Source organism: Ranitomeya variabilis, chromosome 1 (assembly GCF_051348905.1).
Source record: "Ranitomeya variabilis isolate aRanVar5 chromosome 1, aRanVar5.hap1, whole genome shotgun sequence".
NCBI classification, from domain to species: Eukaryota; Metazoa; Chordata; class Amphibia; order Anura; family Dendrobatidae; genus Ranitomeya; species Ranitomeya variabilis.
In genome coordinates, this window is record NC_135232.1 from 575,563,067 (window position 1) to 575,588,651 (window position 25,585).

A 25,585-nucleotide genomic window follows, 5' to 3' on the forward strand; every position below is an offset into this window, starting at 1 on the left:
TTATTTATTATTATTATTTTTTTTATTTTTTTTTTTTTTCTTGTTTAAGATGAATTTGTCAGGAACATCCCGGATGATGTTTTTAACACATGCAGCGTTCCTGCTCTGGAGTGCGACACAGCCGGAGCTGAGTTTAATATCGCCGATGTGGCTGATGCATGGGATTTTGCCCAGGACATCATAGGTGGGTTGTGTGTATATATCTTTTAAGTATTTAGACGTGTACATATATATTCATTCTTTACAGGTGGCGACATGAATCTCTTTTAAGTATTTAGACGTGTAAATATATATTCATTCTCTACAGATGTCGACCTGATTCCAGAACCAGACACCTCGGAACACAATCAGATGCTCGTTGAAGACCTGTCGTACCAGACCCCTACACCGAGAAACAGTCCTGTTTTTAGAGCCCCTAAAAAACCGCGTGGACCTACGAGCAAGAAAGGAAAAGGTAGCAATCATATGAAAACGTGTTTTTTGCACAGCCGCTCTGAGAAAATCCCCCTCGCCACTACTAAGACCTATATCTTTATTTATAGCTTGTAAACTGAAGCCTAGAAGGATTTTCACAAAAGAGAATATACACCTGCTAGTGGAGAACCCCACAGAAGCTCCAGAAGCCGCCACGGCAGTCATCCGCCCCATATCGCTAGACCGTAAGTGTATGTTTTGATATACGTGCACACTCTCTGTACAGTCAATGAGGCACGTGCTTCTCCAATTAGAGCCTGATCACACACATATCTGACACATATCTGACACATATCTGACACATGTATAATCTTTCCTGCAGCTAAAAGCAAAGTCGTGAGAAAAATACCTCCAACAACTCTACAGCCGCTACAGCTCTCCGAGAATGGCGCAGTACTAGTGTGGGTGGCAATACAGTCATCTAATGGACCTGTTAGAACAGCCCCGGCACCGTCGACCTGTGTGGTGCACGGCCTGGGAAACCCTGTGTCTGCGGTCCATCGTGAAGTACCCCATTCAAGTGCTGGGCAGCCGTCGACCAGCCGTGTGAATGACCCCGCGCTACTATACCCAGAAGTGGTAGAGGTGCCCCGAAAACATAAGCGAAAAACAAAACATATTACAGCCCCAGCAAACACAACAAGCGCCGTGGGTGCCACAGCAACGATGCCTCGTGAAGAACTTGATCGTGAGATTGATCAGCTCGCTGATGGTAAGCAATCAGCCGTGGAAACGATCATTATACCTATGTCACACACTATGCAGCCGCCAGCGGCATATCTAACTGTACCTGCTAACACCTCTGGCGCTGTCCCCACAGGCGCCTCTAATTTGGGTAGTACATCTCATGCTTGTGTATCTAACTCTGTTAATGCTAAGAAACGGGTAAAGAGGGGTTTACCAGCGAGTGTTAAGTTGTGTAAAAAGCAGAGGATTCAAACGCCAGCTACAAATCTGACGCATGAATCCACCAGTTGGGGGGGTCGCTGAAATGACTGTGTTTCAGGAGCTGTTCACGCGCTACTTACGCTACAAACTCTGGGGTCCCAACATAATGTTTTTTTGTGATACTTTTGAAAAATTATTATCAACACAAACCCCAACACACGCTAATAAGGCCGAACTATATGCACTCCGGAATCTGCAGCTGGATGGCGAGACAACAGCTGCCGCTAGCCCATTATGACTGAATATGGTCGGCCACGGTATGCATAAACCACCTAAATCGACAACACCCAGCTATAATAGGGCTAGAGTTATAAAGAGGGCTCTAAAATTGTTGGTCAACGCCAGACGCTCGCTATGCGCTAGGAGGCGTCGTGGCGGCATGTTCCCTGCAATACCTCTACAGACGCCACAGTTGCAACCACATGCGTCAGACCTGCATTCACATAGCCGTGGCCACTCTGCAGATGCCATGTATGCATCTACACAAAATTCACAAGCCTCAGACGTTGACACAGCCGCTGGTAGTGATGTGTTGTACAACGATCATACAGTATTTTTACAGCGCATCTATCATCATCATAGACCTCTCCGCAATTTCAACGGGCATATACATACAAATCATTTTAGATTTGTAAATTTGGAGCGTGTACAATCATTTCTAGAGGGTGTGAATATTGTTCATGACGGCATTCAGTCATTACTGGATAGAATCATCAGGGACATTGAACCTGGTGACTTTGTACAGTTAAGACTTGAAGGTGGCGATACTCTAGATCCTATTTTCGCTACAAAACAGACCAGGGAAGATTTTAATTCCGAATCTTTTTTAAATGCCGTTGCCCGTACACTTCAAAGTAACGCTGAATGCATAGCAACCAATTCGCTAAAGCTAGTCGTCACCATCATTAAAAACCGGCGCGGTGGTGTAAAACAAAGGCGCTTGAAATCTATAGCGAGCAGTCAGATCATTAAACAAAAGAGGCAGTGGCTGTATGATTTACACGACAAATCTGTGTTTGGCTGCTAGTGTGTGCGCCCTGATGGGCGACACGGATCTCGCTGATGCCGATTTACTGAGCCGCTCTAAAAACATACACACAGCACTGGCCATCCCTGATGGTCAGTTAGTGAGCTTTAGCGACATTCCTGCATTTGAAAAATATTTGGGGGTCACCATTAAAGTACTGTACTATAGTCAGGGTGACTGGCGCTACTTTCAGAGCGGCAATACAGCTAATGGTAATGTAAAACCGTCGGGCAGATGGAGATCGCGGCGGCCATTTTCCTGAAGCCCCGGGCAGCAGAGCGCTCCATCTGCGCAGGCGCGGCCACAGGAAAGATGGCCGTGCCCACCGGTAAACGGCTGAATAGCGAAGACCGCGCCGTTATTCATCTCCTGGGCAGTGGATTCGCCTGCTGGACATGCGCACACCACTACGCCACCAACGTAATGATGAGCAGGATCCTGGGGGACAAACAGCGCTGTGACCATGCCCATCCGACCTGACCCACTTGAGTGACAGCAGAAAACGGCCACTTCACAAAGGTATTTGGGCAGCCTAACGGGGGTGTAAAGGCACCGAAAAGGCCCTAATGTAAAGCCCAGCTCTGCCCCTATTTCACACTATTTTTATCTAATTTTTAAAAAACGGGGTGGTAGGTTCCCTTTAAACATCTTAAAAGGCAGGATCCCGCTGAAAGAGCATCAAAAAGGCATATTAAAGAAGTGGCGTAAAGCTATAAGAACCCTGAGCGACAGATCACAGCCCATAAAGAAAAAGAAGCGGCTACTAAAGCAGGCCGGCGGATTTATCGGCCCTCTTTTAGCTTTTGCAATCCCTATAATAACAAGCCTGCTCGCAGGAAGATAATGGAGCATACAGAGAAAATGTATCTAGTCCCCAAACAGGAGCTAGACAAACTAAGACCCGGCGCTACAGCTAACATACGCAACAGCGTTATTCATCGCCTTGATGGCGAAATTAGCGACATTTTACAACGTCGTGACATTCCCGATGATGTGAAAATTAAAATGTATAGCACAACGCTACAAAGATACTTGGTGCATACGCGCCACAGCTCAAAAGAAGTAACGGCTTTAAATCTCGTTAGCACTCCTGATCCTGGTCAGCAACAATTGTCAAATACCGACTCTGATAAAAATCAAGAGATCGCTGAAATTGTCAGCCACATAAACCAACGACATAAAAAGAATGCTGAATTTTTACTAAACAGGTTACTACAGAATAAAAATGTTACAGCATGGAATAATAAAGCTGAATTTATTTTCAAAGGATCCGTAATACCGGGGTCTAACTTACTGGATTTGGTACGTAGTACTATGCAGAGTCATGCTCTGACCGGCAGAAATTTACAGCCGGGGTGGGAGTCATTTATGCAGGCTATGGCCGAGCTAAATATGCCGTCTACAGTTGTTGGTAATCCCACTACTAGGAAGCTTTTAGATGAACTAAAAATTTCCAGCAGCGAGACACACGCTGTATCTACGCCGCAGAAACTAGCTCCGACGCCGCGTACAATCCAATCTTTACATTCCCCGTCATTAGGCACCACACGTGGAACTCTGCTACCTAAAAAAAGGTCTCTACCGGTGCTACAAACCATGTGGCTCACGATGTAAAGAATGTACTGGATAAATATGACGTACATGACTTGTGTCACCATATTATTTTGTAAGAAGTGAAATGATGTATATTCAAACGATGCTATTTGTTTTGTAAGAAGTGTAATGATGTATAATTATTTATTTTGTACGATGCAGCATTGAAATGTCTCTGAGATGTGTTTATTTTACAATAAAAATCTTTTACATTTTACAATACCGTGTCTTTTGCTTTTTTTATAAACGTATAAAACACCACGCTTCATACTTGCGGGTGTTGTAATATGTCCGCATACATAATGTGCCCATTATAAAACACATATAAATGAGAATAACAATACTGGGACTTTGCTTTTTATATACGTATAAAACACAGCGCTCCATACTTGCGGGTGTTGTAATATGCCCACATACATAATGTGCGCATTATAAATCACATATAAATGAGAACACCACTAGCCATTAATACTACAGAAACACAGCCTCACACTCCCTACCAGCGGATTATCAAATAAGGCTACTCTTAATATAGCATATAAACAACTAATATAAAACAATTACTGGGATAATATTCACTGTATTAACAAATTAAACTATATCAAAAAGGGAGGGGGGGGGAGCAGGCACACAGCTGCTGTCAGCAGACAGGGAGGGGTGGGGTTACACACTTTGATACACTTTGATAGGGGCGTGTCCACCTGTCAAATTGAGTTTGACGAAAGGTCCCTATGCTCTACTACTTCCATCATCAGGCACCTCCAAATCCTTTACCTAGCACAGCGTTCTGCTGTCCCTACCTCAGACTTTCTAATGAAAAAGAAGGTTCACAGGCTTCTTGGTTTAGAAATGTTGCCTTATAGGCTTGTAGACAGCAAGGATTTCTTCCAACTTATGGTGGTAGCCATACCTCGATACTTGTTCCTATTGCGGCATCCTCACCTTGTACCAGCACATGTCAAAGAACATCACCCATGCACTTACCGGTGCAGTTAGTGGGATTGTCCACTTAGCGACCAACAGGTGGATAAGCGCTTGTGGCTATAGATGCCACATTGCCTTGACAGTACACTTGGTGAACATTGTGGAGGCCAGGGTGGAGTCCAACCATGGCACAACACATGTGCTACCAATGCCAAGGATTGCTGGTCCTACTTCTTTCAGTGTTTCCTCCAACTCCTACACCAATTCCTGAAACCCCTCCTGCTCCTTCTCATCTTTCATCTCTGATGTGCTATCTCAGAGCACATCGCCTACATCAACTGTAAGCTGGAAGCTCTGCAGTACTACCTCAGCGAAGCGGCAACATGATCTGCTGAAGAACATTTGTCTAGGAGACAAACCGCATACCATGGCAGAGTTAACAAAAGGAATAACAAAACAGACTGATCTGTGGCTCTCGCTGCTGAACTTACAACCAGGGACAGTTGTGTGTGATAATGGCCGTAACGTGGTGGCAGCTGTGAAGCTTTGCAAGCTCACTCAAGTTCCATGATTTGCCCACATGCTAAGCTTGTCTGTTCAGCAGGTTCTGAAAACCTACCCAAATTACTCAGACCTTCTTAGAAAGGTAAACCATATCAACATCCATTTTCGCAAATCAGCTACAGCTGCCACTGCTCTGACAGTGCTTCAGCAACACATACAAGTGTCAGCACACCAACTGGTGTGTGACGTCAGCATGTGCTGAACTCCACAATGCACATGCTGGCAGTGATTTGTGAGCAGCAGAGACCAGTTGTCGGTATTCTTGGCAGCCTCCTCCATAATGATTTAAGAGTGGGCATGGGTGTCAGACATTTGTGCAGTTCGCCAAGACTTTGAGGACTCCACAAAATTGGTGAGCACCAATGACACTACAATCAGCACAATAATTCTAGACTTCTGTGCCTACTTTAACAGTCGCTGCAGACAATTAAAAAAGGAAGCTTTGCATGTGCACCAGGTGAAGGAGGAACACATGAGACAAGGGAGGCCCTCCAGTTCGTGCCTTTAAAGGAGTATTGATGACTTGTAGAAGTATTGACTTATTGGCAAAATATATAGACAATATTTTTGTTTTGTGGAGGGGCACGAGAAATACCTTTCATAGGTTACATTGCATCCCTGAATCATAATGATGTTGGGCTGAGATTTACCTCTGAAATAGAGAAAGACAAGTTACCATTTCTGGATGTGGTGATTGCGAAGTCAAGTAGAGGGGATTGTCTGGAGACGACCATTTATAGAAAACCCACGTCCACCAACTCGCTGTTGAGATGGGACAGCTATCACCCCTATCCCCTGAAAAGGGGTATTCCGAAGGGCCAGTACCTTCGACTTAGATGGAACTGTTCTAATGAATTGGACTTTAAGGCAAAAACGGATGATCTCAGACACAAGTTTCTATTTAGGGGTTATCCTGACCGGTTGCTAAGGGAAGCTTTTCACCATGCCAAGGGACAGGTGAGAGGTATGCTATTAGCACCGCAGGATAGGGAAATGAGGACATCAAGAAAAATTAGGCTGATCTGTGCCTTTGACAATGGTGCTCCATTTGTTAGACAAATTCTGAGGAGGCACTGGAGCATTTTTGGGATGGATGAGGACCTTAAGGATGTCATAGGGGAAGAGCCACAAATCACCTGTAGAAGATGTAAGACCTTGGGTGATCGGCTGGTGCATAGCCATTTCAACGCACCAAAAGGGGAAACCTAGTTACCAAAGAGATCGGTGAGATGCTACAAATGCGTTACCTGTGTAGCATGTGAATCAGTTCAGGTTGGAAAGGAATTTTTTAATGCAAACACACAGGAAATGTTTAAACTCAAGGAGTTTATTAACTGTAAAATCAAAGGCATCATTTATAGAGCTGTGTGTGAATGTGGCATCACCCACATTCGATAGACTATCAAAGAGTTTAGGAGGCGGGTAGGGGAACACCTGGTGGATATTAGGAACCAGAGGGATACCTCTATTGCCAAGCAGGTCAATGGATTACATGGGGGTGATGTTAAAGCTATGCAATTCATGGGCATTGACAGAGTCAAATCTCTGGGGGGTGGGGTGATTTGGATAAAATGCTACTGCAGAGGGAGGCAAAGTGGATATTTACCTTGGACACGTGCCATCCCTGAGGACTTAATGATCAATTGAATCATGAGTGTTTTTTGTGAATTCCTCTCTCCTTATAGGGGTGTGTCCTCGCCACATCCCATCTCCAGGTTTTTGATGGCTGCCCCCTTCCCCAGTTTGCATTTATTGGGATCAACTAATTCCCAAACATCTCGTATGATATGGTCCCTCTCTCCCCCACTCTCCTTCCCTCCCCCCCTTCCTGCTCCATACACAGTCTTCTCTTCCCATCTCCCTCTCTGGTCCCCTTCCCCCCTCACTTTTATTTTCCTTCCCCTCCCTCACTTCCCACCCCTCCTTCTCTAATACCCCATTAAATATCTTCTCCTCCTTTCCTTGTGTGGGTCTCTAATAGAGAATTATATCTGATAACAAGTTGTCCTATGTGGGTCTGAATTTGTGTTTTGTCTCTGCTGCTAGGGGACCGCCGATTAAAACAAAATAGTTTCTCTATGGTCTATTAGGACATTTTGTTAAAAGGATCACTATCCTTCCTTTGCATAGCTATCCCCCCCTCTTGTTTTGAATAGACATTGGTTTCCATATCATTGGGTAATTATTATTATTATTATTATAGCGCCATTTATTCCATGGCGCTTTACATGTGAGGAAGGGTATACATAAAAAAACAAGTACAATAATCTTGAACAATACAAGTCACAGCTGGTACAGGAGGAGAGAGGACCCTGCCTGCGAGGGCTCACAATCTAATTGACCAACTCTATCAATTGTCTATTTCTATTTTCTTGGACATATTTTTTTTTGTCTAAGCCCTGGTGTATCCACAGTCCCTGTGATTTTTCCATACATATTGATATATGGGGTGCATGTAGATGGGCGATAGGCCCCTTAATAGCAGAACCAAGATCTGCACATCAGCATCATCTAATAAATGGGAATGTCCCGTCATGTACCCGAAACTCCTGTATATGTAAATAGGGTATAACCCCCAATGATTTCATAGTACACTGGAACCGGAAACGATGACTGAAAGATGGCGTGTGTACTTCCGGCCGTGCTTTGTTCTAGTCGTGGAACGCAACTTTATTATAATGGCTCTGCAGTGTGCCTCTGTGAACCGGAAGTGACGCAAACAAGATGGCGTTGCCACTTCCGGCTAGTCTGCGTTCCACTATTGGAATGCAGCGTGAGCCATCCTGTGTATTTGATGTGGCTTTGGTGACCATGGCGGCACTATGATGGACGACTCCAGGTGGTTGGGGTACAGCACAACCCCTCAAGTACTGATTGGATATGAGTATTGACAATGGGGGTTTGTGATTCTTGATGACTTTACACGCCAGGGGACAGACCATGCCTCCGGGAATTTATTTAAGGGGATTTATACTGTGGGATACCTAGGACTCACAGTAAGGCAGTGACACACAGTCACACTCATTAATGGTTATCCAGCCACTGCTGTGTTATCCAGTGCTGAAGGACATTTGATTTAGGATTTAAGATCTAATACTCTCTGGCCTACTGGCTGTTCTGAACTTCCCTGATGAATCCCTATAACTGTGGAGGCAAACCATAGGGAGATTTATGACCCTATTCTTTTGTTGGTGGGTGTCCATAGCAGGGCTCACTTGGGGCCTGTCCTTGTTAGAACAGGTGCACGACAGGGGTTTAGGGAAGCAACCCCATACCCCCTACCCCACCCTGTCATCTGGACCTCCTTTGTTCTTGGCATAATTGTTGAAAAGAACTTGTTGTGGATATCCATCTGCTTCTATTGGTGAGATCAAGCCAATTTTTATTTCTTGAGCACTGGTTTGCACGAGCACATTATATATGTGTTTTTTGTGTGTTATGTATGTCTGCAGCGCCCCAGAGTTCTGGTCATTGCAGTACTGATGCTCCGCCGCTAAGGGGGGCTATGGTACGTCAGATGGCACTGAAGGAGTTCACCTGACCAGGTATCACAGACACCAATACACTTCACAGTCTGGCCTCCAGGGGGAGCTAAGGGTGCTATGTATTAGGCCACTCCTCACAATCTGGTAAAACTGGGGGTTAGATAGGAAGTTAGACAGAAGCTGACTGGGTTGGAACCAGGCAACATCCTGTGGCAGAGGGTGTTGCAGGGGAAGATTCAGGGGGTCCCTGTCAGGGGTGGGATCCTGACAGAGGCCTAGCGAACAGAAAGAACGTTACGGGACCGCACCTGCACTTAATTGCGGCGGTACCCCAAGAAAGGACAAGAAGCGAGGTTTATTGTGCTGAGTGAGAAACGAGATCAACGCAACAAGGAGAAACACCAGTAGGAGTCGTGCTGTAAGACGAGGCAACATCCTACTGAGGCGTGCAGCCGGTGGCCGGAAACGCCGAGGAAGTATTGAGCTCCAGGCCTTACTTCAAACCTACGGCAGGACAGTCAGTTCTAGGCGGGCTGTCTCACCCAAAATCACCTAAGCAGACACAGGGGGCAACATTTGGAGAGGGGCGACTCTAGGGTCCCGGAAGACCTCCGAGCCTACCTGTCATACGGGTGCGTCCTAGCCATATCATCTGGGGGATGAAGAAGAACATCATAATCGAGTTGTGAGGGAACTTCAGAAATAGACACAACAGTTGTGAGGACTATCCCGTAAGCACAGCAGGGAAGGACTACAACACACAAGCACTAGAAGGTAGGCACAGATTTCCACCTACAAAGGGAACTCTGGAGGTGCCATCGGACCGGTCGGACTCAGGTAGCCCGGTTAACCGTATTCCGGACTGAGGATCCTGAAGCCTTCAGTTAAGAGGTAAAGAGACTGCAACCTGGTGTCCTCGTTATTCACTGCGACCTACACCACACCACAACATCATCACATTCTCAACTTTCACTGGACGCCCCCCAGCAGGGTCACGGACCGGGCCTAGCCACCATGACAACCCCAGAACTGAGACACAAAGGCCCGGTACCGGGTGCCCCTCGGCCCTGCGGCAGTGGGGGCGCTCCAACTTGGCGTCACGAACAGGATCTACTTAAGCCTGAAGAATCAGGTCATGTGTGCCTTGGAACTGTGATTTATTATACTTGGACTGTGACTTATTGCAAAGACTGTGCATTGCCACTTGCCGCCAAAAGTTCCCGCCAAAAACCGCCGCCATTGCAGTGCCACGGGGAGCGCAGAGGAAGAAGAAGGGCGTACCATGGGAGGAGACTACCAGAGTGGTGCCAAAAGCGACGACCGCCCCCTCCGACTACTGCTGCGAGATGAAGACCTGCCCAGAAGCAGAGGAGAACCACCCCCTGATTTGCAACGGCGGGAACGAGGTGAAGAGGGAGCTCGACCTTGGAGAAATGGCGGAGCCAGGTGCATGTGTTGCCACCGAATGCCGGACAGCGAAGATGATCAACAAGTGCCCGAGTGGCGGCAAAGTGACCCCGGGTTGTCCTTACCGACCGGAGACTGATCCGAACCCACCGCAGTTGAAGGACTCGAACTCCTTGGAGCCGCTGGCGGAGGATCCGAGCCCGCCTATCCCGACCACGGAGCCATGGTGAGCGGAGCCACATCGGGAGGCCACCTTGGAGGAGCCGCGGTCCGGGCTGCAGCCGACTCAGTGTCCTTGTTAACGGAACAGATCGACATCGGTGGAATCACATCATGCGCAGGTATGGAAGGCACCCCTACTCCCCCGACCGATCCTCCTCCCCCAACCGATTCTGCCCCCCTGACCGATCCCGCTCCCGCGACCGCTCCTCACCCCGACAATAACCGTTTCCTCTCAGTGGAGCGGGTGGTGCTGACTCCCGACATGATGGGGAAGCTGGTGCCTCCGCTACCGACCAGGATGGGGGAACCCCTACACGTGAGCTCGGACGGGGTGATCTTCCAGTGGAATACCCCCTGGATTGGGCCAGATGGAGCTCGGGAGGAAGGCCTCACCCTTGCTGTGCTCACTTGGGAACAATATAGACAATGCCTAATCCTACACTGGAAAAACCGAAAAGAGACAGAATAAACTGACGCGCCAAAAGTGCAAAACCCAAAGCCTGCGCATGGCAGGAAGGACGTGGTAAAGCAGGGAACTGTGCTGGCCTTTCACCCGAAACGGGGTTGGGGCTCCATACAGGAACCGGGACTACCGACTGACGTCTTCGTTACCAGTTACAATGTGAAGACTCCCTTCCGCAACCAATATGGTGACCCATTACTGCAAAGGGGGGATCAGGTGACCTACACCCGCCACCAGAGTGCACAAGGATGGTGCGCTCGGAACGTCCAATGATGTGGGCCTGAGGAGGTGTCACCTGTTGCCCCGACTATGACCGATCCGGACTTGACAGATCTTGCTACTATCGCCACAGTATGCCTTGTTGCGGCTACCGAGCTTGCAGCCAGGGTTAGCCTCCGAATCCAGACACCGGGCGATCTGACTGCACCCAAGAGACCAACCACCGACACCGACACCGCATCAGCCGGGGACCAGGAACCGAAGCCTCTACGGTCAGGAGACGTCCACTATCGGCTGATGTCTTGTAACTTACTATGAAGCTCAAGAATGCTTCATCACTTGTATATAGTTAACTGTCCGTCTTTCTATGTATCTTCTTGCTGCTACAACCCGACTAGGGTTAACTCTTAAAGGGACACCTTAGTTTACCCGGGATCCCTACTTTTGCTTTTGTTTTTGTTTTTCGTTCTTCATTGTTGAAAAGAACTGCTGGATCATGAACACTGCATGATTACAAACTTATTGTAAATAGTTCACACCTTCTTAAAGGTGCCCTCTACTGGTTTTACAAAGAAAGGGACTCTTTGCAAAGAAACTGTTGTTGGAAACAGCACCGGAGTCCTTGCTGTATACGAACTTGCAGCTTGAGAAGTTGCACTACCTCCGAGAGACTTGGTCCCCTCTTAAAGGGGACATTCACCAATAGCACTTAAAGTCGAATAATGCTTACATGTCGAAGTTATATGTAGTTAGCTAGTTAATTGTAAGAAATGTTTAATAATGTGTTAGAAAATGAGGACAGGAAGTGAACCCGTATGGGGTTAGTCGGTGAGTCCTCCTAGGAGCCGTACAGAGATGGCTCAGCGATCCTAAACTGAGAGAAGGTTGATAAGTTCTATACTGTGTATAGTAGCAGAAAGGCAGTAGGCCCGGATGAGGAATAGGGCGGTCCTGCAACAGAGTGAGAGGCAGTAGGCCTGGGGCAGATAGACAGGCGGTCCTGCAGATGTAAAGGTGGAAAATGAAGAAAAGTTGATTAGCCTTATAGCGTTTTATAAGAAGGTCTTTAGTGGATTCAGCTCATACATCCTTAAAGGCAATGTTAAATTATTGTTCAGAAATTGCGCTAAGTAGAATACCCGGTTGGGTAAGAGAAGTTATTTATAGTATGTTATTTAAAATATTTAACCATGTTTGTAACATTCAAGTGTCCTCACCTCCCATAAAGGGAAGCTCTGTTCAAATTTACTTATTGTTGCATTTCAAAAATTGTATGTCTTTCTGCTGACATGTATTGTTGTTTTCTTCCCAGTCCAGGAGTACTGGATTTAACCGGGGGGGGAGTGCAGCGCCCCAGAGTCCTGGTCGTCGCAGAACTGATGCTCCGCCGCTAAGGGGGGCTATGGTACGTCTGATGACACTGAAGGAGTTTACCTGACCAGGTATCACAAACACCAATACACTTCACAGTCTAGCCTCCAGGGGGAGCTAAGGGTGCTATGTATTAGGCCACTCCTCACAATCTGGTAAAACTGGGGGTTAGATAGGAAGTTAGACAGAAGCTGACTGGGTTGGAATCAGGCAACATCCTGTGGCAGAAGGTGTTGCAGGGGAAGATTCAGGGGGGTCCCTGTCAGGGGTGGGATCCTGACAGAGGCCTAGCGAACAGAAAGAACGTTACGGGACCGAGCCTGCACTTCTGCACTTCATTACGGCGGTACCCCAAGAAAGGACAAGAAGCGAGGTTTATTGTGCTGAGTGAGAAACGAGATCAACGCAACAAGGAGAAACACCAGTAGGAGTCATGCTGTAAGACGAGGCAACATCCTACTGAGGCGCGCAGCCGGTGGCCGGAAACGCCGAGGAAGTATTGAGCTCCAGGCCTTACTTCAAACCTACGGCAGGACAGTCAGTTCTAGGTGGGCTGTGTCACCCAAAATCACCTAAGCAGACACAGGGGGCAACATTTGGAGAGGGGCGACTCTAGGGTCCCGGAAGACCTCCGAGCCTACCTGTCATACGGGTGCGTCCTAGCCATATCATCTGGGGGACGAAGAAGAACATCATAATCGAGTTGTGAGGGAACTTCAGAAACAGACACAACAGTTGTGAGGACTATCCCGTAAGCACAGCAGGGAAGGACTGCAACACACAAGCGCTAGAAGGTAGGCACAGATTTCCACCTGCAAAGGGAACTCTGGAGGTGCCATCGGACCGGTCGGACTCAGGTAGCCCGGTTAACCGTATTCCGGACTGAGGATCCTGAAGCCTTCAGTAAAGAGGTAAAGAGACTGCAACCTGGTGTCCTCGTTATTCACCGCGACCTACACCACACCACAGCATCATCACATTCTCAACTTTCACTGGACGCCCCTCAGCAGGGTCACGGACCGGGCCTAGCCACCGTGACAACCCCAGAACTGAGACACAGAGGCCCGGTACCGGGTGCCCCTCGGCCCTGCGGCAGTGGGGGCACTCCATGTCCATTTTAGGATTTTGATTAAAAGTTATATTTTAAGGTACTGGTATACTCTCCAAGCTATATTGTAATCAGGGTGTGTGCATACAAGCTGAGTGAGTTTCTGGGATCCAGACAGACTCTTACATCTTTCATTCAGCCACTCACAATTCTGGATTGTGAGTCATGGGGAAAGCAAAAGAATTGTCAATGGATCTACAGGAAAAGCTAGTTGAACTGCATAAAACATGAAAGGGATACAAAAAGAAATCCATGGAATTGATAATGCCAGTCAGCAGCATTCAAACTTTGATTAACAAATGGAAAATCAGGGGCTCTGTAAAAGCAAAACCATGATAAGGTAGACCAAAAAAAAGTCATCCGAACTGCCAGGAAAATTGTTTGGGATGCAATGAAAAACCCACAGATAATATCAGCTGAAATACAGGACTCTCTGAAAACTAGCGGTGTGACTGTTTCAAGATGCACAATGAGGAATCACTTGAAGAAAAATGGGCTGCATGGTCGAGTTGCTAGAAGAAAGTCATTACTGCGCAAATGCCACAAAGTGTCTCGCATACAAAACACAAAACAGCACAGAGACAAGCCTCAAAACATCTGGAGCAAGGTAATTTGGAGTGATGAGGCCAAAATTGAACTTTTTGGCCACAACCACAAACGTTATATTTGGAGAGAGGTCAACAAGGCCTATGATGAAAGGAACACCATTCCTACTGTAAAACACAGAGGTGGATTGCTGATGTCTTGGAGATGTATGAGCTACAAAGGCAAATAAAACTTAGTCAAAGATGAAGGAAAGATGAATGCAGCACATTATCAGCAAATACTGGAGGCAAATTTGCAATCATCTGCCCAGAAGCTGCACATAGGACATACTTGAACATTCCAACATGACAACGATCCAAAACACAAGGCCAAGTCTACCTGTCATTGGCTACAGTAGAACAAAGTGAAGGTTCTGGAGTGGCCATATCAGTCTCCTGACCACAATATCATTGAGCCACTCTGGGGAGATCTCAAGCACGCACTTCATGCTAGACAGCCCAGGATTTCACAGAAACTGGAAACTTTTTGCCAAGAAGAGTGGGCAGCTTTACGATCTGAGAAAATAAAGAACCTCATTCACAACTATCACAAAAGACTTCAAGCTGTAATTGATGTTAGAGGGGGCAATATACGGTATTAAGGAATGGGGTATGTGAACTTTTGATCAGGGTCCTTTGGATGTTTTGGGATATTGTAATTTAAAAAGAGAAAACACAATAGTTTGACAATAAATGGCTTCACCCAACCACTAACCATGGGACACCATGATTCTAAGCAGTAATCTGGGAGTCAGATGTGCTTCCAGGGGTCTTCCCCATGCAATTCTCTTTCCATTCACCACTTTTTCCATCCAATTCAAAATTATCACTGCTCCCCTACACCTCCTTGTAGATTCTGCAGGGAAACTGCTCAGATGTCCCATTTTTAACTGTACAGTAATCTATTAGATGTTCTGCATCACTCATATCTACCACTATTTGGCCACCAAATGGTGGTAATACCAGTGTTGGTCTTTGTATAGGGATTTTTTTTAATAACAGCGAGGTCATCTGCTGAGGCTCTTCTACATCCACTATTAGGGTGCATCACCATAGTTGTAATCAAGATTACCTGGTTAGGGTCTACTCAGAAGTTTTGCCCACGAACCAAACCTTTAGCTACGCCTCTGCCTCAAACATATACAACACAGCTCATCTCCCATAGCAAACACATTTATATGCATTTCCTTATCATTAAAAATGTATAAACGATATAAAATCATGAAGAAAATCTAATTACAACTTCGACTTCTATGGTTTGATGTGTCATAACATAGTAAAACTCATCCGGTCATCAGAAGGTACATAACCTTAGATAAATAGCATGTCACAAATTCCACCATGTTTTTATTTATTTACCATAGTCTGGGCAAAAATGCAAGTCACTGAAAAAAAGGAGAAAAATCAATTAAAAACATCATGGAACGAGATGAATTAGCAGCCATACACAAATGCACATCAGGATGCAGCAAGTCCCCCTTTTCTGTATGACTTATTCAGTCCCACACATTGTTCTGGAAGACTTATGGCCTAGTCTTTTTTATAACATTTCTTAAGTTCATTGAGTTTTATCAGCTTTGGTTTATGCATAGGTCTCTTAAGGTTCCTTCACAGTATTTCAAATGGGTTGAAGTATGAACTTTGCCTTGGTCATTGCAACACTTTGATTCCTTACTTTTTCAGGTATTCAGATATAATTTGTTGTTGTGCTTGAGAACATTGTCTGATTGTGACCCAGTTTCAGACACACTTTAGCTTTTGAATAGATGGCCTCATATGTGACTCTTAAATACTTTGGTATATTGAGGACTTCATGGTTGACTCAATGACTGCAAGGTTCTCAAGTCCAGTGGTTGCAGTATAAGCCCAAATCATCACTCCACCATTATTTTGTGTTTGTGCTTATATGTAGTGTTTGTTTTATCCCAAACATGACATCATTACAGTCTTGTGTCCAAGTGGCGTTTTTGCAGAAGTTTTGTGATGTGTTCTGATGCAACATTGATAATTTTATCTATTCTGCCATATTCATTGTTAGAAGAAAACAATCTTTCTCCTGCAACTCTTCAAAACAAGTTATATTTGGTCAGCCTTTTCCTAATTGTATTATCATAAACTTGAATATTTAACATGCTAACTGAGGCCTTAACAGTCTGAGCTATAACTCTTGGATCTCTGTAGCTTAGTCTTATTTTTTTTTCTGCCCCTTTTCAGATGCTACTAGCTGAATTCCAAAATATCAAATCCTGCAGCTTGTCCAGACCTTCTGTTATACTTAACATACTGAGTAATCTCTGCCTTCCCAAAAGTGAGTGACTCAGGACCAATGTTTTGTTTAATTCTGCTTACACATGAAAAGTTTCATTATTCTAATTTTTGCAAAACTTTTTTGAGACAGTAGCATTTTTTTCAATTCAAAAATTAATAAAAATCTATATTTTAAAAATACAATAGATACAAACATTAGATGACATTTTACTTGAGAACCTACTTATTTATTTACGTTTATACCAAGTAAAATTGCTTTTGGGTTGATTGATTTACTCAGTGTCAGGAGTCAAAATTTAGCTTTTTGTAATATTTGAACTTTTTTTGCACTTTTTTCTTTGTTCCCTCTTCCATTTATGAATATCTACAATGGTCCAGGTCAAGGTCCCTATTCCTAATTTGACCAAGGGCTCTTACTAGTCTTGTATTTTTCAGAGCTGCTTTGACATCCTTGTTCTTTAAAGTATAAATAAATGGATTTAAGAAAGGTATAATGACTGTGTATATGAGGGCAAGGTATTTGTCATGTTGACTGCCTTTAGGCCTAACATATACAATGGTGGTTGACCCATAGAACAAGGAGGCTACAGTGAGGTGAGATGAACAGGTGGAGAAGGCTTTCTTCTTGCCTCTAGTGCTTTTAATTTTCGTGATTAGGGCAATGATGTGGATATAAAATCCTAAAATTATCATGAATGGAACAGTGCTTCCAACTGCAGCTGCTGTACTGGTGACCAGGTTGCTGACTGTGGGATTAGAACAAGCCAGATTTTGTATTGGAGCAAAATCACAGAAGTAATGATTGATTTCATTGGGTCCACAAAATTCCAGCTCAGCTGTCACTATCGTAGGTATGGCAGTGATGATAAATCCAATAACCCAAGGGACAACTGCAAGTTCAATACATAAAGCATTGTTCATTATCCTGGAATAATGCAAGGGTTTGTTAATGGCTAAGTCCCGATCAAAAGCCATAACCACCAGAAGATAACATTCTGCTACTCCCAAAGAATCAAATGTATAAAACTGGGCAAAGCATCCAATGAATGATATTTTCCTGTTTGCTTCTATTAAATTAGCTAGAAGTTTAGGAATGATGACAGATACAAATATTATTTCCAGAAGAGCAAACATGGCAATAAAAAAATACATTGGTGTATGAAGTGAACGTTCATATCTTACTAAGACAAGTATGACACTGTTCCCCACAACACAAGATAAAAATGGCAAAAGGACAAATACAAAAAGTAAAATCTGTAGATTTTGCAAATCAGCAAAGGCCAGAAGTATGAATTCTGTTATGATCGTCTTATTAAAGTCATGACGTTCGTAAAGTACAAATCCCTATAAAAATAACAAAAAAATAAAACAAGGCAAATATCTACATTATTTTTATACCTTCAGCTTAACGCTGCCCTAACTACGGAACATGAATTACATCCTGGGCAATTGCAGTTAGGTATGCTTTACTCTGAAATAAACGAGGTACATAGTCAACAAAAATACATTGGTGTAATTTTGTTCAAGTAATTTTTCTGCAAAATGCTGCAATTGCTGGCTGCAATTCCATAGCCAGTGTGTAATTTTTGTTGCCTGTGTTTAAGGAAGCCTTAGTATGGTGACAGGTTCCCTAAGGCTAGGTTCACAATAGCGTTTCTGTGAGCAGCGTATCATCTGCATGCGCAAACGCATGCCAAAACTCATGCAAAAGCATGCTTACGCATGCGCATCATCTTGCACATGACACAAACAAAAATGCTGCATGTGCATAAGTTTAAATGTGTTTTGGCATGCGTTTGCTATTTTTATGTGCATGGTGGAGGAGGTGACATAATTTTCTGGACATGCGCAGTCTAAAGTACTCATGCATATTGAACGCATGCGTACGCATGTCCTTGCATACCAATGCATTCCCATAGACAGTCATGCGTTTTTTTGACACAATCATCCACAATCATCTGCATGCGGATGATTGCGCAATATTTGACACCTCAAAAAATGCAACATGTTGCATTCGCCGGACACCGCAAAAACAACGCATCCGCATGCTAACACATGCAAAAGTATGTCACTGCGTACACCATGTTAAAGATATGTACGCATGCGGATGTATGCGGATCATACGCTGCACACAGAAACACTAATGTGAACCCGGCCTCTTAAAGTTGCTGCCTCAACTTGGAAATATATCGACAAACCAATGGCGCACAGTGATTCTGTTGTTTTTAAACTAGGTATTGGTACTTTGGGCAGTGTGGACAGGTGCCAAGTCCTGCTGGAGAATAAGATTTCCATCTCCATCACTTTGTCAAGCCACTCATGACTAATAGACAATGCCAGAAGGATTCTATCTGGGCCAAGGAGGACTTTTGCTCAGTGGTCTGAGGTTTTGTCTTCAGATGAAAGTAAATATTTCATTTCATATGGAAATCAAGGTCCCTGCGTCTGGAGGAAGAGTAGAGAGAGACAAACATTCCAAGCTGCTTGAGGTCTAGTGTGAAGTTTCCACAATCAGTGATAGTTTGAGGAGCCATGTCATCTGCTGGTGTAGGGCCACTCTATATTATCAAACCAAAGTTAGCGCAGGCGTCTACCAGGAAGTTTTAGAGCACTTCATGATTCCTTCTCCTGACAAGCTTTTTGGAGATGGAAATTTCATTCTCCAGCAGGACTTGTCACCTGTCTGCACTGCCAAAAGTACCAATACCTGGTTTAAAAACAACAGTATCACTGTGCTTGATTGACCAGTAAACTCGCCAGACCTTAACCATATAGAGAATATATGTGGTATTGTCAAGAGGAAGATGAGGCACCAGACCCAACAATGCAGACTTGCTGAAGGTTGCTATCAAAGCAACCAGGACCTCCATAACACCTCAGCAGCACCACAGGCAGTGGAGACGAGTCGTATATGCTGGAGGAAAGGGGCAGAGGGAGATGGGGACAGCCGCAGAGACTTACGGCGCATGCGCCAAATTCCCAGCCCCGCAGTGTGAATAAATCATAACATATTGCAGGGTGGGATCTCGGGCATCCGCTACACCCAGGTGCGATATCAGTAGATCAGCTGATGTGAGTTCCAAGGCAGCGCTCACGGCACATGCTCGAAAAATGAGAGCACAGTGCAGGTGCCATAATCACCATAATCCTGTAGAATGTAAGCCCAAAAGGCCAGGGTTCTCTTCCCTCTGTACCAGTCTGTCATTGTTAGTTTGTTTAATGTAAGTGATATTTGTATTTTGATGTAACCCCTTCTCATGTACAGCACCATGGAATTAATGGTGCTATATAAATAATAATAATAATAAAAATTATGGATGGAAGAAAGGCGATTCCGATGGCTAAATAGAAAAGGGTTCCTTACAGTTAGAGCATGGAGACTGTGGAATGCTGACCACCAAAGATAGTAATGGCAGACACTATAACAGCTTATATACAAGTGCCGGATGATTTCCTTGATACACAGAACATTGTGGGTTATAGATAAATTATTGACAAAATGCACAATTGGTGGAAAAAGGTTGAACTTGATGGACCAGGGGCTTTTTTTCACCCTGTGTAACTATGGCTGTTTGGAAACTCTGGGTAACCAGACACATCACTGGACTCTAAAATTAAGATTAGGTTGTGTTAGTAATTTTTTTTAGGCAATAAAGTGAATAAACCTTTTGTTATTATGATATGCTGTATTCACTATTCAAATATGTTGTTAAGAACACTTTAAGTATATTAATTGTTATCAGTACACTTCTTTACATCTGTGTCTGCTTTACGTCTGAAAGAAAAAACAGACTGTGGCGACAACTACAACAGTTCAGTAGTTATCAGTAGTGATGAGCGATTGTACTCGTTGCTCGGGTTTTCCTGAGCACGCTCGGGGGTCCTCCGAGTATTTATGACTAGGGTTGAGCGACTTTTATTTTTATAGGATCGGGTCGGGTTTCACGAAACCCGACTTTCTCAAAAGTCGCGTCGAGTGAAATCGGCCGATCCTATAAAAAAGTCGGGGTCGGGGTCGGCCGAAACACGGAACCCAATGCAGTGCAATGGGATACTATGGTTCCCAGGGTCTGAAGGAGAGGAAACTCTCCTTCAGGCCCTGGGATCCATATTAATGTGTAAAATAAAGAATCAAAATAAAAAATATTGATATACTCACCCTCTGACGCGCCCTGGTACTAACTGGCAGCCTTCCTTCCTAAGGATGAGCGCGTGAATGACCTGCGGTGACGTCGCGGCTTGTGATTGGTCGCGTGAGCGGTGACATGGGCGGTCGCGACCAATCACAAGCCGCGACGTCATCTAAGGTCCTTCACGCGCTCATTCTTAGGAAGGAAGGCTGCCGGAAAGAAGCAGGGCGCATCCGAGGGTGAGTATATTCCTATTAGGTATATACTCACCCTCGGACGTGCCCTGCTTCTTTCCGGCAGCCTTCCTTCCTAAGAATGAGAGCGTAAAGGACCTTAGATGACGTCGCGGCTTGTGATTGGTCGCGACCGCCCATGTGACCGCTCACGCGACCAATCACAAGCCGCGACGTCACCGCAGGTCATTCACGCGCTCATTCTTAGGAAGGAAGGCTGCCAGTTAGTACCAGGGTGCGTCCGAGGGTGAGTATATCAATATTTTTTATTTTGATTCTTTATTTTACACTTAAATATGGATTCCGATACCAGTTCCTGATATCGCAAACATATCGGAACTCGGTATCGGAATTCCGATACCAGATTCAGAAGATCGCCGACCTCATGGCCGACCCCACACAGGGGTCGGGTCGGGTTTCATGAAACCCGACTTGCCAAAAGTCGGCGACTTCTGAAAATGGCCGACCCGTTTCGCTCAACCCTATTTATGACTGCTCAGATTTAGTTTTCATCCCTGCAGCTGAATGATTTTCAGCTAGTAGCCAGGCTGAGTACATGTGGGGGTTGCCTGGTTGCTAGGGAATCTCCACATGTAATCAAACAGGCTAGTAGCTGTAAATCATTCAGCTGCCATGATGAAAACAAAATCTCTGAGCAGTCATAAATACTCAGAGGTCACCCGAGCGTGCTCGGAAAAACCCAAGCAATGAGTACACTTGCTCATCACTATTTATCAGCATTGGATTCAAAGCAAATTAGATTTTCTAGCAATTTGGATATAAAACTTCACCCACTCAATAATGCAATTTAAAAGGTTTTTGGTGCATTAAAAATATTGCATTAAGACAAAAGTCGGCATTTCAGACATAGACCTGTCCTTAGTCACAGTATGAATTACAGACATGATATAAACAGAGACATCAGCTAAAACAAGACACCTAATTGATTGGGTAGATACGAAAACCAGGAGGAGGGTGGAACTGTTGGCTAAAAGATTTGTAAGCATCATCCAAATACATTTCCTAACATAGATGGTAAGTCACAGATCACACGCTACATGACAATAAATCAAAATCCATATCAAGGGGCTTATATGCCTGTGAACTATCAAGTGCTGAAGCCTTCCAATTACAATAGCAGATGTTAATGGAAAGAAGGATCAGGCAAGTTGTTGGTCAATATGCCTGGTTCGTTGAGGTGTCTTGCAGTGTCTCCCCTTTAAAAAATCAGTTCATTCAACCCATGTATGATTATAGTTTACTAATTCCTGTAAGCAGCTATTTCCTGGAGTGGGGATTACTTACAGAAAATCCAGAAATATTTTGGATCCCAATTTATTATTGTCTTTATAGAACCATAGTGTATCCATCAATGTTCTTCTTAGGGTTGATGCTTTCACTGCAAAAAATATTACCATGGCCTATTTTGTATTTTCTAAGGCATCTGCTTCTTCTTAGATAAAAAATGCAAAAGTGCAATAGGGTCTTATCCAAGTAATACAGAGAAAACAAAGGGTAGGTGTGCTCACCTTATGGGTCATATGAGACACAACTCCTAGAACTGGAGAAATCACAGCTGCTACAGCTGCCGACAGAAATATATACACATGTTTCAAGGTCGATGGATGTATCCTGTGCAGCTGATTACATGATAAGCCATGACCACAGCATTTTCTCATCCCATCTTGGCTTGTCATTTAATCACCAGCACAGGATACTTTCATTACACTTTGCACATTTGCTCCTTGTTGTTATGATGGTCCTGAACGGCCATTTTGTTTGTTAATGGTAAAGCTTTTCTTTGCTGTTTCATATTTGTATTATCTGTAAAAGTTGCTTTTTACTAAAAACAGAATGAACATCAAAAGTAATGGATTTTCCATTTCTGCATCATAATAAAGGTTGTAACAAAGTACAGAACTGTGCAAGTGAATAGGGAATGTGGGAATTGTATTTACCTCTGATTTATTCCCCATATTTATATAAAGATAATACTGTTTTATGACAGCACATTATCTTCTTGTAGTTCATGGATAAAGACTAAAATTAAATATAACAATGCTCAACTCTATTTATAATGAGCTGAGTTGGAAAGAGAATCACAGGAAATAATCCTGAGGGGAAGATTTTCCCTTGACGCGTCACAATTAGAGCCAAGATTTTTAATAGAAGAGGTAGAAATGTTATAAGAACACACTATATATATATATATATATATATATATATATATATATATATATATATATATATATATATATATATATATATATATATATAAGAACATGCTATATATTGGTACAGTACCGACCAAAAGTTTGGACACACCTTCTCATGTAAAGATTTTTCTGTATTTTCATGACTATGAAAATTGTACATTCACACTGAAGGCATCAAAACTATGAATTAACACATGTGGAATTATATACTTAACAAAAAAGTGTGAAACAACTGAAAATATGTCTTATATTCTAGGTTCTTCAAAGTAGCCACCTTTTGCTTTGATGACTGCTTTGCACACTTGGCATTCTCTTGATGAGCTTCAAGAGGTAGTCACCAGGAATGGTTTTCAGTTCACAGGTGTGCCCTGTCAGGTTTAATAAGTGGGATTTCTTGCCTTATAAATGGGGTTGGGACCATCAGTTGTGTTGTGCAGAAGTCTGGTGGATACACAGCTGATAGCCCTACTGAATAGACTGAATAGAATTTGTATTATGGCAAGGAAAAAAACAGCTAAGTAAAGAAAAATTAGTGGCCATCATTACTTAAAGAAATGAAGGTCAATCAGTCTGAAAAATTGGGAAAATTGATATTTGCCTTCGCAGCCCGGGGTCCACCGTGCAGAGATGGAACCTGCTGCTGAGTAATGATAGACTATATGGCGGTATAATGTGGATACACACACGGGTTAGCTTCACCCGGTATGAAGGAAGCGAACCCTGTTGCGTCGCAGGGCCGCGGTACCGCACAAATAGTGCAAGCAAAGAATCACAAAACTCTGTCCCAAGACTCAGGGAAAGAGTTCCTCTAGACCTCTTGCGCTCGACACCGCTACTGGAGTGTCAGAGATTTACAGAACTAAAAATGTACTGCACAAGAGTCTGTGCAGTGCCTCTCTGGTGGATGCCACTAACCACCCAGACTTGGGTCAGGAAAGCGCTCTATTAGCTTACGGCGCTGCACTGGCGGTCACTGTTATCAGAAGCTGTATCGTGTGCTAGCTGTGCGGGATAGCACTGTAAGGCGCTAGGTAGCTTGCACCATTCATGAAAAGTCAACAACACTAGGGATTGGGAATGATTCGGAGCTTTCATCCATCAACAGGCATAAATCCACACACACACGATAGTAAGTTTACACTAGAGCATGGCCGTGCGGCCATGAGAACCTTTTATAGCGTAAGCTCTCCGGGACCTTCCTAGTGGTCCAATGGGAGCTGCTCCTGGACCTGAGCATGTGAACCCCGACCTCCAATGAGAGGTCATCCCTTGGGCATGCTCAGAAGAAGAAAAGCTCGCCGCTGATCAGTACTGGTCACAATGGCAATTTTTTAATTTGGCATGAACTGGACATACACAGAGTACATGAGAAAAAAAAGTACAGTATTGGCCTTGTTGGGGGAGGATCTGAAGTGACCCTTCACGGTTGACACAGTGATTTTCAAATTGATCCACAGGGCATTGCCAGCAACTGAAAATAACCAGACGGAGACGTGTGTCTCTGTGGGGATCAAGCAGATCTCTAAGCCCCGTTTATTGTGTCACACTTTTCATATCTAATATATAATTGCCTAGAATACTACTTCCTGCAATTTGTGCCAACTTCCGTGGCTTTGTCCGGAGCTAATGTCCGGAGATAATGTCCGGAGCTAATGTCCGGAGATAATGTCCGGAGCTAATGTCCGGAGATAATGTCCGGAGATAAGTGACGTCACCAGTGTCCTACACCCAGGCAGAGCACAGGGGCCCCAGGCAGCATATGGGGCCCCAGGCAGAGCACAGTGGCCCCAGGCAGAGCACAGGGGCCCCAGGCAGCATATGGGGCCCTAGGCAGAGCACAGTGGTCCCAGGCAGAGCACAGGGGCCGCAGGCAGCCTATGGGGCCCCAGGCAGAGCACAGTGGCCCCAGGCAGAGCACAGTGGCCCCAGGCAGAGCACACACCAAATCGGAGGCCGAGGGGCTCCGCCAACCAAATCGGAGGCCGAGGGGCTCCGCCAACCAAATCGGAGGCCGAGGGGCCCCGCCAACCAAATCGGAGGCCGAGGAGCCCCGCCCACCAAATCGAAGGCCGAGCGGCCCCGCCCACCAAAGCGGAGGCCAAGGGGCCCGGCCACGCCCACCAAAGGGGAGGCCGAGGGGCCCCGACCACCACATCGGAGGCCGAGAGGCCCCGACCACCACATCGGAGGCCGAGGGTCCCCGCCCACCAAATCGGAGGCCGAGGGGCCCCACCAACCAAATCGGAGGCCGAGGGGCCCCGCCCACCAAATCGGAGGCGAGGGTCCCCGCCCACCAAATCGGAGGCCGAGAAGCCCCGCCCACCAAATCGGAGGCCGAGGGTCCCCGCC

General features: G+C 45.0%; 1 protein-coding gene across 1 annotated transcript; it reads right to left on the reverse strand.

Annotated features, from left to right (window-relative positions):
- Positions 1-17,011: 17,011 nt before the first annotated feature.
- Positions 17,012-22,996, reverse strand: LOC143797486 (olfactory receptor 10AG1-like). The gene is made up of 3 exons (XM_077281073.1): positions 22,979-22,996; positions 18,096-18,128; positions 17,012-18,001 (listed from the first exon to the last, which is right to left on the reverse strand). Exons 1-3 carry the CDS (start codon positions 22,994-22,996, stop codon positions 17,012-17,014), a joined length of 1,041 nt encoding a protein of 346 aa, XP_077137188.1.
- Positions 22,997-25,585: the final 2,589 nt, after the last annotated feature.